The sequence below is a fragment of the Notolabrus celidotus genome, chromosome 5 (genome assembly GCF_009762535.1).
Source record: "Notolabrus celidotus isolate fNotCel1 chromosome 5, fNotCel1.pri, whole genome shotgun sequence".
NCBI lineage: Eukaryota > Metazoa > Chordata > Actinopteri > Labriformes > Labridae > Notolabrus > Notolabrus celidotus.
In genome coordinates, this window is record NC_048276.1 from 12,841,230 (window position 1) to 12,855,200 (window position 13,971).

General features: G+C 38.6%; 1 protein-coding gene across 2 annotated transcripts in view; it reads left to right on the top strand.

Annotated features, from left to right (window-relative positions):
- Positions 1–13,971, top strand: part of ltbp3 (latent transforming growth factor beta binding protein 3) — a 44,626-nt gene that overhangs the window by 23,307 nt on the left and 7,348 nt on the right. For both annotated transcript variants that reach the window (XM_034683433.1, XM_034683432.1), the window contains exons 5-22: positions 2,561–2,647; positions 2,831–2,947; positions 3,060–3,200; positions 4,227–4,334; positions 4,449–4,462; positions 4,546–4,615; positions 4,773–4,850; positions 6,537–6,668; positions 8,923–9,054; positions 9,148–9,276; positions 9,415–9,534; positions 9,800–9,922; positions 10,056–10,178; positions 10,378–10,497; positions 11,859–11,987; positions 12,265–12,435; positions 12,751–12,831; positions 13,784–13,912. In XM_034683433.1, the coding sequence (XP_034539324.1) occupies positions 2,561–2,647; positions 2,831–2,947; positions 3,060–3,200; positions 4,227–4,334; positions 4,449–4,462; positions 4,546–4,615; positions 4,773–4,850; positions 6,537–6,668; positions 8,923–9,054; positions 9,148–9,276; positions 9,415–9,534; positions 9,800–9,922; positions 10,056–10,178; positions 10,378–10,497; positions 11,859–11,987; positions 12,265–12,435; positions 12,751–12,831; positions 13,784–13,912 (2,004 nt within the window). The remainder of the gene's footprint in view (positions 1–2,560; positions 2,648–2,830; positions 2,948–3,059; positions 3,201–4,226; positions 4,335–4,448; positions 4,463–4,545; positions 4,616–4,772; positions 4,851–6,536; positions 6,669–8,922; positions 9,055–9,147; positions 9,277–9,414; positions 9,535–9,799; positions 9,923–10,055; positions 10,179–10,377; positions 10,498–11,858; positions 11,988–12,264; positions 12,436–12,750; positions 12,832–13,783; positions 13,913–13,971) is intronic.

The following is a 13,971-nucleotide window of genomic DNA, read 5'->3' on the forward strand; positions in this document are numbered from 1 at the left end:
TGCAGCCTTTGACAAAACCTGATACTGTACGTCTGGTTAGTCTTTATATAACTGGATTCCTGCCCAGAGCGCTGTCAGTTATGTTACACTCATATCCATTTATAAGCTTCTCTTTGTTAATGAAAATGGCAATAGAGAGCTGCTATTCTCCTTTCATTGTGCTTTCAAAAATGTTCGTGTGAGTACAGTCTTCCCACAGCTCTCTAATAAAACTGCCTAACATGTTTTTCACTCCCTCATGGAAAGAAGAACATTTTTCTGCGTAAGAAGTTCAAGGCTCATGGAGAGAACTAATAAGAACATGAATAATGTAATGTTACAAGCTCATGAAAGGACGCTACTCTTGATCAAAGGCCCTATAAAAAACTGCCGTTAGAAAATAAAGGAAAGCAAAGAAAGAAAAAAAATCTAGCCAAGATGTTAGGGAGTGCCTATTTTATGTTTTGGAACTGTGCTTGTTAAATTTCTAGTGAAGAACTGGATGAGAAGAAAGATGCCTAATCAGCACAGCAAATATGAAGCTAGCTGTCATTTAACTTCATGCTAGCTTAGCATAGAACTGAAGAAAAACATTTATCCTGACTGTATCCAGCTTGTATCCAGTTTTTTGGAACTACACAAACAAAATAATACAGAATCATTTTATAATGATATTTTTATTTCTTACAGTCAAAGTAAATCATGTGTGCTCAGTTATTATTATTATTATTTTTTACATTTTATGCAAATAAAGGAAATAAAGACACAAAATGTAATATAAATTATGATGGAATTGGAATTTATATTTTGAAAATAAATAAGTCAAAAATCTAATAATAATAGCAATAATAAGAATATTAAATAAAGAGGATAAGAGCGAGAAAAAAGTGTAGTCTAACTTCACAGTGAAAATTAAAGAGAAGGCAAACAACTATAACAACAATAAAACACAAAACATAAGACAAATTAGAAAGCAGAATCATTTTAAAGCTGCAGAGATGGTGCTTGGTTGATTTTGTCACAGTTGTGGAGTCAAGCTAGCTGTGTGCCCCTGTATTCTGTTTTCATGCTTAGCTGCTGGCTAAAAGGTATATGAGTTGTATCAGGGCTCTCATCTCACACTCTGCTTGTAAGCAAAGAAGAATATTTCTTACAATGTCAAACTGTTTTGATACAGAAATATTAATACAATCCAGCCCTGCTTCTAAAGTGATACTAAAATGAGGTAATAAAGCTAATACTAGCTTAGGTTATCAGACTATTAAGTACATTTTAGAAATATCTTTGACAGAAATTGTTGAACACCTTCATTTCCCTAAAGATTAAACATTGATGATACATTTTGTTTTTTTGTCAGCTGGTAACTTTAATTTCTAGGGAAGCAATTTCCCCTTGTTTACATCCTTAGCTTTGCTAGCTGAGTTTACCCCTTTGTTACTTTAGCTCTGTGCTCAGAACTCTCATGAGAGTGGAAAAAATCTTCTTAGCTAAGTTTTAGAAACTGAATTTATCCAGAATTTTCTATGAACCTTCAATACCCATTCTACAATTCTACAATTTCATTTAGCAGACGCTTTTGTCCAAAGCGACGTACAACACAAGCAAGAATTTAGACTGGAGGGAAAAACCTTAGTAAGTGCGACAAAGTGCTTCAAGTTGATTCGCCACAGGTTCTGCCATCTAGTGCCAGAAGAAGTGCCAGGTTTTTTTATTATTATTATTTTTATAAAGATAATGAAGCCACAGCTAATCACAACAAATAATTGAAGTCAACAATATCGTTCAACATTCAACAGCATTCAATATTCAGTGCTAAATATTCAATAAGAGCTGTGTTTTAGACCTTCTGATTCATTCTACCCCTGAGGACAAAGAGGAGAAGGGTCAGGTTAAGTGCCTAAGTGTTCCCTGAACAGTTGAGTCTTCAGACATCTCTTAAAAGTAGAAAAGGACTCTGCGGATCATAAGGAGTTAGGTAATTCATTCAACCAGTTGGGAACAACAGAGGAAAAGAGTCTAGCTAGACTCACTCACCATGCCTCACTTTAAATCAAAGCATGTGTAAAGAGAAAGGCTTTGACACTGATAGAGGGGATAAAGTCTGACATCATCTCGGTCACCTTTTGGCTGCATCTCTGTTCTTCCCAACCTCTGTCCAAGTTTCTCTTTGTAGCACAATCACAATGAGTTGTACAACTTCTGGAATCAAATGGCTACATGGCTGAGTAAAGTGGATGCAAAGTCTTTTTTAGAGTCACAAAACTTGGCAGATGTTTGTCGATTGCAGTGGCATCAGGCGTCAACCTGTGGGGGATTCAAGACAATAGACAGAAGTCCTGCAAAATAGTTCTACCATTGTTAAATCTTCATTACCAAAAACAGCAGTCATTAATTTTTCATAAGCATAGCACTTGTAGAAGCTGAAATTCTGCAAGTATTCAAACTTGAATTACCACCATTGGGTGAAACTTTTACATTTTTGTTCTGTGTCTACCATCTGCCTGCAGCCCTTTTCATTCCATAAATGCCCAAGCTTTTCTCACCTTTCCCTCTGTGCTTTGCTGCGTCTTCTCCTCCTCAGATGCATCAGTTAAGCACACCATTGTGGAGGACTACGGCTCCACGTGTCCACAGGGCTATAAAAGATTTAACAGCACTCACTGTCAAGGTAACACAGACGTAAAGTAACTTCGAAAAAGGACTAAGCTGAGAGCTCTGTTTGGTGGTTGTTTTTGTAACTTCCATTTTTTATGCATTAATGAAAATCCCATCACTTTCTTTCTGAATAGTTATAATTTGTCACTGTGCAAAATTACCTTTTAATTATACATTCTTCCTCTTGATCATGAAGACATCAACGAGTGCTCGATGCAGGGTGTCTGTCAGAACGGAGACTGTCTGAACACACTGGGCAGCTTTAAATGTTCCTGCAAGCCAGGTTCGGTGCTGGACAGGAATCGATGTATCGGTGAGTCAGGGGCCTTTCTGGGGTTTTCTCTCTCCCCTGCTTTTTACGAAATATAATTTTAAATTACGCTGACATTTGATTATAAAGTGAACCCTGTTGTCTTCTCTGTCAGAACAAGCTCAGTGCTTCTTGGTGTCTGACAACAAGGGCTGTGAGCACGCACTGGCCACTCACCTCACACAGGAGTTGTGCTGCTGCACTGTAGGCAAAGCCTGGGGCCACAACTGTGAAAGATGTCCTCAGGTGGGCACAGGTGAGTTGAAAGAGAGAGGCAGGAGATGTTACAGGTAGGGATGCACCGATCCCACTTTTTAGTGTCCCGATACTGATATCGATACCTGGGCTTTGGTATCTGCCGATACCGATACTAGCCGATCCGATCCTGGTATTAATTTGACAATCTCTATTCTTTAATGTGAGGATAGAATCATGTTTTGGCAACCTCAGGCTTTTCTGACTTTGTCGGAACAATTAAATCCAATAATCTGTCCATTTTTTCACACTTTGAATCCATTAATAGAAGGTTTCTTGCTTCTTTGCAGTAAGCTACAGCTGACGTAAACTTCCTCCTTTGGGCTTCCATTATATTTTTCAGTGTGACTGCCATCCGTCGAAACATTACCGCTGCACATGTTGCAAGTTTTCGGCGGAGATGTTAGCAAAAGAAGTGTGACATGCACCTAAACTGCAGAGCCTCTGTAGTTATCTTCCATTATGTTCCACAGGGCAAAAATGCACAGACCGGCTGGCGCTGATGATGTAGGAGACGCACATGGCTGTTGTAAACACAGAAAAGCATAGAACTGAGATGAATAGATCTGCCATATGTATCGGCACTATATATCAGCCCCTTGTCACGGATATCTGATTTAGCTTTTTGACTCCGATCTAGCCGATATCCGATACCAGGATCGGATCGGTGCATCCCTAGTTACAGGTTTAAACAATGTGTTATTGATTAGCGATATATAAGATGCTCTATAAGAACAAGCATGTATAATGACATGTAGCACCTGGTTGTGCACATGTAATATTTTATATGCCATTTAAGGTCGGGTTAATGCTAATGAAGAACGTTTCTCAGTCTTTTTGAATGATGGCACTCTATTAAACCTTTTTAACTTGAGACTTTTTTCCTGTAAGATTATGGCAGATTGTAACTGATTTGCAACAGGATTAGGCAAAAAGTAAAATGCCAGCCTCCAAGTCATCTGAGATTCTGAAAACATGAAACAAAGCAATGTGGATAAATTCTCTTCTTTTTCCTCGCGCTGCTTAGAGGCCTTCAGTAAGATCTGCCCAGCCGGGAAAGGCTACCTCCTCCAGACCTTCAGAGAATCTTTGGTCTACCCACCCATCATCTTCCCCCGCAAGCCTGAAAAGAAAGGTTAGTCCTTGATACTTCATCACTTACCAATGTTTATACTTGCAAGACCTTTGTATGAATCAGTGAGTTCACTGTTGTAAATCCCTGCCCTCTCTTTTTTTTTTTTTTCTGCAGAACCAAAGAGGCCGGTAAGACATTATTCTGTTTTTAATTAAGCCATGAAAAGTGGTTATTTTTGCTGTTGTGAGATCGGACTATGTCTTCTAACCAGGAGAGGCGTCCAGAGATAACGACTGCTGCTGAGCAGGCTCCAACCAGCACTGGCAGTCTTCGTGTGCCAGGTAACCATACCTTTTTATGAAGCTCTGGTTTCATTCTAACGCAAACTGAAAGTAAGACAAATGTGTGTGGTGAAGACAAAAATAACAGGACTAAAGACCAGCATGTCCCATATTTCTGAAGTCTGTCCACTTCATGTCTCCTCTGTTGGATCCACAGTTGTTAAACCCACTCCTCCAACAATCGTCAGAATGACCCCGGGCAATGACCCCTTCGAAACACAGACTAAAGTCTTGCGTGAGTTCTCTGCAAACTTCAAACTGACTCAAACATCAGACATTTATCTTGCATTAAGCATATACAAAGTGAACTTATTTCAGGGCTGGTTCATGTTTCCTGCGCTTCAGAACTGGAAAAAGTGAGATCTCCAAATTTCCCTGACAGAGTATATGTTGTGGTGAGCTTTCGGTCCTTCCTTCAAAGCGACATGTTGACTTACCCACATAGAAAGCATAATTGATGATGGCTTACAAATGAGCTGATTAAACCCCCCAGAGGGAATCCTTGTTGAGATAATTCCTTACAAATGTAGCTATATCTAATCCTTTTCGTCCGTCTGAACTGTAAACTGAGTTTTGGACACTTTGCATGTTGTGTGCTTTTCAACCATGAAGCATGAACCAGCCCCAAGGCTTTGTTCACACTCTTTTTTTATGGAAGAAAGTGTCACCATAACTTTTTGGGCTGCTATCTTTAAGATGGTTATGAAACGCACACTTCTATAAAAAAAAATGTACAAAGTTATATCAATGATAAGCACTGATAATGATAAAGAACAGTCTTATCTTGGTAAAGTTGGAAACTACTGCTTTTGATATTTTCTGCTTATACCTCTTTTTTATTCTGACTTTGGATTGTGAAACCATTATTGTGCACTCATTTATTTAAGTACTCCTTCAGGAATGGAGTACAGAGTTTTTTAAAAAGTGAGACACATTTTTGTTACATAAAATAATTCAACTTGGCACAAATTACAGGAACTGAAGTTTGGCATGGATACTATTTTAAAAGCCCTAAAAGGCAAGTTGGGGAAAAAATCTGTTGATCCATTTTCTGGATCTGGTCCGAATAGTTTTCTCACCTATGTTTTGAACTTGGGGAAAAAAAGGTATTTTTTTAATCTACATTATACCCAGCATCCCAACTTTTTTGGAATTGGGGTTGTGTACTTTTTCTTTGTTCCTTTTTTATATATGTGAAACAGATGCTTAGAAAATATCTATATAGTGAAAAATAGTTATTTCTTAGGGCTTATTTTGAAGTTACTTTTAATGTGAACAAAATAAAAACTTTCTGCTGATGAAAGAAAGTTTTCCAAGATCAAATTTAAAAAATCTTCAGAAAAGGTGACATTTTTACATTCTGATTTTTTTTTTACCTGTCTGATATTCTTCCCTTCATTTTGGCTCCAAGAGGCTTGAAAACATCACTGTTCTGTGATGTTCATCACTTGTTGTTCTGAATAATTCTGACAGCATTCATTTTTCCGCAGGATGGCATCTCCTTTTATCCTTTTTACATTTTACTTTTTGTCATTTACTCATTTAGTCTAGCCATATAAGGAAATGACTAAATGAGGCCGTTAAGGTTATTTGTCATCTGCCAAGCTGTGTTTTTTTTTCACATGCTTTGCTTTGGAAAAAAGAATAAGGAATTTACAAGTTTTACAGGCAAAACCTTGCCCCCCTATTTTCAATTCATAAAACCAAGAAAACCATTCAAATCAGAATATGAAAATGCATCACTTGAATTTTTTATCTCATCTATCCTGAAAGCTTCTCTAAATCAGCTTTATACATACATATATGTTAAACTATAGTATTAATATATATCTATGTTCATACATGTGTGAATCTATCGTATATATGTGCATGTATATATACAGTTCATGATGCTCGTCCACTCTCTTTTCCCTCTTTGAAGCTGAGACAGATGATGAATGCAAGCAAAGCAGGGACATTTGTGGTCATGGAGAGTGTGAGAACAGACCAAATGGCCACATCTGTCACTGTCACCCAGGCTACCGTCTGAACCCCCAGAGGAACATCTGTGAGGGTAAGAGACGCTGGTAGAGTCAGTGCAGGGATGGAACGGTGACGGATGGTGGGAAGAAATTTCTCCTGAAGTTTCTCATGCATGAGTGGGTGTCCTCTGGCAAACACAGCCTTTCTCTAGATCCAGGAAACCTACTCACCACCTGCTGCTTAGAGTTCACAGTGTGTGCTGCAGAAAATCTTATCCCTAGGTTCTTCTCCTGTGTTGCTTAAAAATAGATAAGTTACAGGAATGATGAAGGTGAATGTAAAAAAAAAAAAGCCAGACCCTCATCATGCTTTTTGTGTTTTGAGTATTAAGGCCCGTTCACACGTGAAAGTAAAACCATAAAGATGATAAAAACTATTATTTGAATTTAAATGATAAAAATAATGCATTGATAAAGCATTCATTTGAAGGGATATTTTAGTTTTTTTTGTGTGGTCGTATGACGTAACTGTCAGTATGTTAGCCAAAGGGAATGTCTGTCAGCTTGGCCCCTTTGTGAGGAAGTGTTTGGAGAACTGGAACCAAAGCTGGGCTATCAACAGCTTTAGCCAGGGTCAGCTCTGCCACGTAGTTTAGCTAGTTTTAACCAACTCCAACCAAAACACTATTCTCTGTGTAAGTGTACATTCTTTTCAGCGTTTTAATTTGGCGTCAAAAAGCCTGTTTACATCATCCCCTTCAGCTTTAAGTTAAGAGTGTTTTGATTCTATTGAGTCAGTATTTAGCTTTAGTCTAAAGCATCTTTACAAGCAGCAGCCATGTATCTTTTTAAAAGAAATGCAGCCTTTAATCAGAGACCGCATTTTTTGCAAATTTGCTATTCTTATCTGAATGTATCTATTATATGACATTGAGTTGCATTCTAGGATTGTTGTTCAACTTTACCTGCACTGGGGGCTAAATTCAGGATTTAATGTCTTCTGTAGCCACTGTTTTGATCACCCATACAATAGAAAGGCAATGTTAAATAGCTGGCATATCCTTAGGAACCACATATATTCAAGAGCAGTTTGTTTTCAATTTAAGGAGGAGTGTTAAGCTGGTTATGAAACAGACTGAAATTAAAACTGATGATTGTATGTGACCTACAAAAGCAAAGGAGACCATCAGTAACGACATTTAGTATTTTTATTATTACTTTTTTTTGTATTTGAGTTGAAAGTCAACTAATTTCATAGTTAACACTCTTTTTTTGAAATAAAGCTAGACAAAAAAGCAAAGATGAAAAACAGAAACACAAAAAAGCATAACAACTCTTGAGCCTCAAAGTAAATGTTATTTTTTCCACTACAAAGATTTTAAATTTCAAATCAAAGCAATCCACTAATGCTTTTTGATCTTGGCTTTTTCAATCTCATTAATCACTCAAACTGCTGCTACGCGTGGGTGTCAGACGAAGTGAGGCTAAGATTCCCAGTGAGTGACAGTTCAACTGTTAAAAGACGCCAGTATTGAAATTAAAAGTATAAACAGGACAAGATCAGCATTGAAATAAGCACTGCTTTTCCTCAGGGGATGCTCAAATCAACACCACGTAATATTCCTCACAGGAGCTTCGGTTAGGACGTGTTTTTAGGGGGTATTGTAGAGTAAAAATAAAACTTAAAAGTTGTAATAAACATTTGAAAATTCAATATTTTTTATTTAAAACTCCAAACAACTATTGTATTACTCAAACATGTTCATTTTCAAAAAAACAACAACAAATTTCTCTGTATCCTTATATTCCACTGACATTGATCCAAATTTAAAAATTGTTCCTTTTTTTGTTGTTAAAGCCCAAGTGAGAAGTTTTCAGCTGATTGTGAAACATATTGAAATGAGGACTGTTATTAACACGACTGAAAATTGTATATTGTAATTTTAATATCTGTTGCCCCTGCGAGGGGGATTGTTATTCTGAAAACTATGGCTTGGCATATGCAGAACAAAATTAGAAAAGAGAAAAGATGGCCACAGGGGGCGCCAAAATGAACTCAAACCAAAAGATAATTGTGAGGTATTAAAGAGTGGACAGAAAGATGATCATCTTTGAGCGAAGTTCCATGTTAGCTGTGTAGCTTTTGTTCTGTATGCGAGTACAGCTGGTTTGTAGTGGGAAGTAGTTTCACTGAAGGGGGTATTCTTGAATATGTGATGAAAAAGTCGTCCTGGAATCCGACCGCTGTGTCCTCTTCTAAGCGTTATGACCCTCTGTCTGTAATATTAAACAATGTTTCATAATACAGTCACTGTGTCTCTCTGTCTCCTCTCTCCTGGTGTCCAGATAATAATGAATGTGAGTCAGAACCTTGTGGCCACGGCAGAGGACATTGCATCAACACAGAGGGAGGCTACAAATGCCACTGTCGTCAGGGTTATAAACACATGGTGCAGCATGGCAGACTCAAGTGCGTAGGTAAGTCAAGTTGAGCCGTTTCTACAATTTGAATGTTTTTTTTTTCTAAAAGATGTCAAATTCTGCATCAGCTTTATTCTTCCTGTGCTGCAGATGTGAATGAGTGCTCCAAGCCGGACATCTGCGGTGTCGGAGGCCAGTGTTTGAACCTCCCTGGCTCATACAAATGTGAATGTCACAGCGGCTTTAAGAGCAAGTCACACCGTCATCCCGCCTGTGAAGGTATTATGACATTATGAACATAAGTGCACTTAACAATTTCCTGATGACACAACACTTATCATGCCTGTGCCTTTATAACACGCTTCAGTCTGTGGTTTGCATTTGTGGATTTGTAACACTTCTCCTCACTCTTTGCAGACATAAATGAGTGCTTGAATCCCGACACTTGTCCCAATGAGCAGTGTGAGAACACACCAGGCTCGTACGAGTGTGTGCCCTGCCTGCCTGGTCACGAGGCTCGCTCTGGCATCTGCTATGGTGAGTGCAACCCTGACATGCAACCAAATTAATCACTTGCCTACTTTTTATCTCTCCTTTTATTGTTGTAGTTTTCAACTCATTGTTCTAACTTTGAGGCAGAATTGTGTGGGATATCTATCAATCTATCTTTGGGTCTCATTACAGCAGCCTTTCAAAACCAGTAACTAATGGGCTGTTGAACCCAGCAGTCCAACTAAGACCCAACTATTAATTGTTGTAAGCATCTCATTGCATCACTGATCTCTCCTCCGTGTTTCATCAGACATCAATGAGTGTCAGAAGCCTGGAATCTGTCCTAACGGGCGCTGCGAGAACCTCCCTGGTACTTACCGCTGCCTGTGCAACGAGGGCTTCCTCCCAAATTCAGACAGCAAAGGCTGCAGCGGTAAGTAATGCTAACACAATGTGTACAAGTCCTTAGTTTGAATAAACTTCAAGTAAAAGGTGCTAAGAAAGGAAAAGGAAGGACATCTTAATGATTACATTTGACATATTAGTCTGTTTGTGTCTCTAAACAGACATTGATGAGTGTGAGGACCACCGGCTGTGTGCTTACGGTCACTGCCTAAATACAGAGGGCTCCTTCCAGTGCCAGTGCTACCCAGGATACCAGCGCACACAGGAGGGCAGCCACTGTGAAGGCAGGAATCCTTCCACAAAATCTGTGTTTAAATTGTGCTCATATGTAACCTAAAACCCTTACTGACATGTCATGCTCACTTGATAACTTACAGCGATGGACTTTCCAACTGAAGCGCATCTATCAGATAATTAACGGCTGTTGAAACTGCTCACCACATGCTTCACATTCCAACATTGTTTTTATTTCCTTCCCTTCAGATATAAATGAGTGTGAGAGGCCATCTAACTGTCAGCGCGGCCGCTGTATCAATAGTATGGGCTCATACCACTGCGAGTGCCAGAAAGGGTACACTCTGATCGGAGGCAGGAGGTGCCAAGGTCAGTCTATGTTATACCGTCTTTTATTTCCTTTAACCAGTCTCAGTAGTTCTTACAAACTAATAATTAGTTTACTGTGTTTAAGGTTGTTTAACTTACAGTATCTCAGCTAAAATACTTAGGAAACTCATTCTTGCCTCGATTATTGTAATTCTCTGTACTCGTGTCAGTGAGAACTCAATCCACTGTCTTCAAATAGTTCAAAATGCTCAGCTTTTAACAAGAACTAAAAAATTTGCCCACATCACCTCCATTTTAGCTCATCCACTTTGGCAGCCTGTTGAATTTAGGGTTGTTTTTAAGATTATTTTAATCACGTTTAAGGCCCGGCATGAACTTGCCCCTCCCTATATTTCTGAGCTTTTATCCCTGTATGAGCCAGGGGGCAGTCTGAGATCCTCTAGTAGTGCTCTGCTGGCTGTTCCAAGGTTGTGACTGAAGACCAAAGGCGACAGGGCTTTTTTGGTTAGAGCACTGACACTTTGGAACAGACTGCCAGAGGAGATCAGACTTGCAGAGTCAGTCCTGTGTTTTATTTCGTTACTCATTTTTACAGAAAGCTTTTATCTGTGATTTTATTTAATTTTAACTTTGGTTTTTATTGGTCTGTTTTTTAAATTTGTATGCTATCACTGCTTCCTAGTTTGTATTGCATATCTACTTACTTTTATTGTCATTGTGAAGCACTTTGTTACCTGTATTGAAAAGTGTGATATAAATAAAATATGATTAATTATTATCAATTCATAATAATAATATTACTACTACTACTACTAATAATAATAATAATAATAATAATAATAATAATAATAATAATGATAATATATTATTATTATCATTATTATTATTATTATTATTATTATTATTATTATTATTATTATTATTATTATTATTATTATTATTATTATATTTTTTATTATTATTATTATTGTTATTATTATAAAGCAGCTACTTTTAAAGAATAAAAAAGCAGGTTAATTTTGTCTTAAACACATATTTTCTCTAAATTTTCTTAAAAGTTCTGATAAAAATTCTACAAAAATCACAGCTGTTCAAAGTCATTCTCTTGTTTTTTCAAATCACTCTTTCCAACATTGTAAATATACATAGAAATCATTATTTTACATCATCACTGACACTAATAAATACGGACACATTACTCCCAGCTTTTGTTGGAAGTCAAAAGTAGCATGCATGCTGTTGTCGCCACGTTTGTTCAAACTTAAAATGTCTCAGCAAACAAATCTCTTAAAAAACATCAAAGCTGCTTAAAAAAAGAACAGGATCAATTTGCTTGCAACTCAGATGGTGTTTGGATTGAAATAGATACCTTCAAACGTCACGTGTGATTTCCCTTTCAGACATAGACGAATGTGCCACGGACAGAAATCTCTGCCAGCCCTACGGCTCTTGTGAGAACAGACCAGGCTCCTATTTGTGCGTCTGCAATCACGGTTACGTCCTCTCAGAGGACAAACACAGCTGCGAGGGTAAGCCTGCTGTGATTCCTTCTGCTTTACTGTAGAGCCACATTCATCCCAGAGCTTTACCCAGGCCTGAACATTAAATCCCTGCGTGTCCCAAACCCAAAACATTTAACTTCAAACACAACCCAAACTGGAGACACCGAAAGCCTGACAATTATCATCAATTTGGAGCATTGAAATTAAAAGAAATGCCAGCCTGGCGCACCCATTTGAGGTCTATTCTAGCTCGCTCATTCTTTTAGTTTTTGCTCCCAACATTCACTTTCTTTTTCCTGAGCAGCAGTTCGAGTGCAGATTGATGAGAAGAAGGAGTGCTACTTGAACCTGGATGACACCGTGTTCTGTGACAGCGTCCTCGCCACCAACGTCACCAAGCAGGAGTGCTGCTGCTCCATTGGAGTGGGATGGGGAGATCACTGTGAGATCTACCCCTGCCCTGTCTCACACTCAGGTACACTCAAAGAACAGTCTGCTGTGTGCATTGCAAGTATAGACACATTCAACCTTGTAATGTAGCACAGTACATGTGCAGCGGTCAGTAGAAGCTCAGTCCCATTTATTTCCACTGCACTCTATGATATATATATCATGCTATATTCTCATAATAGATTTGCAAATACGTCTAGCTAACAACAACAGAGAGGTTACAACTTTCTACCTGAGCCTGAGGCTTGTATGTACTAAATAATGATCACTGTCATATTCTGTATTTGCTGTGTATCTTATGAACTGCTTATTAAAAATCTGTCTTGTCTTCTCCTCACAGCTGAGTTCCACTACCTGTGTCCAAACGGGCAGGGTCTCTACTATAATGAAGGCCTCATGTACAGCCTGCCTGCCTACCATGGTAGATATTGCATAACTTAGTCCTGTGTATTAGTTATCAGTTAATACACTGTGTTGTGAAGGAAAATTTGATTTAGGGAAAAAACGCATTTGGCATTTTTTTTGACGTGGAAAACGTTCATGTTTTTTTAATGATAACCAATAATTGATCGTTAACATTTCTAAAGATAGGGGCGCTGGTGGCCAAGCGGTCTAAGCACCCCATATACAGAGGCTACAGTCCTCGTCGCAGGGGTCGCCGGTTCGATTCCCGGCCGATTGACCATCTCCTGCATGTCTCGCCCCGCTCTCTACTCCCCACATTTCCTGTCTCTCTTCAGCTGTCCTATACAATAAAGGCAAAAAAGCCCAAAAACATAACTTAAAAAAAAAAAAAAATTCCAAAGATCAATCACAGAAAATACTTTAAATTTACATCCCTACTTTGTGGTGTTTTTTAAGTGTTGATAAGGGTTTGGGGTGTTACCTCGTGAGGTAGAAACAGTAGCAAGGCAGGTTCTGCACAATACCTGACATTGCGAAGCATCTTCTTTCCTAAATCCAAAATATTCCTCTTTGACACCAAAGTCGCCTCTTCTGTGTCCTCTCTCGGTTCTTCTGGCTGAGGTCATTTTTAAAGATGTCAACAACAAAACAACCAATCAAAACCTAGCCTGGCTTAAGTTGTTTTCTTCATCCTGTGCTTGCACGTGTCTCGTTCTTCTTCTGAGATTATTGGCCGTTGGCACTGCCACCGAAATCAATTAATCCTTCAGCCCTACTGTGTATTGACACCTTCCTGGGATGCAAAGTGATATAATACTGCAGTTGCACCAAAATTGTCTTTTAAAACTGCACCCTTCAACATGGCTATGTTTGTCACCTGTTGACATGATATTAGTAAACCATCCTTATACAGGAGTGCCTGTAATGAACCCTTCTACAGCTCTTACTCAAAAGACATTCTCCAACAGATATCGACGAGTGTTCTCTGTTTGCCGATGAAATCTGCAAGAAAGGTCGCTGTGAGAACACGCTGCCAGGCTACGAGTGCTACTGTCAGCAGGGCTTCTACTACGACAGCAACCTTCTCGAGTGCATCGGCAAGTGCTCCCATACAAACTTCAAAATGCCACCACAAGTATTTTTCTAACAAACTCTG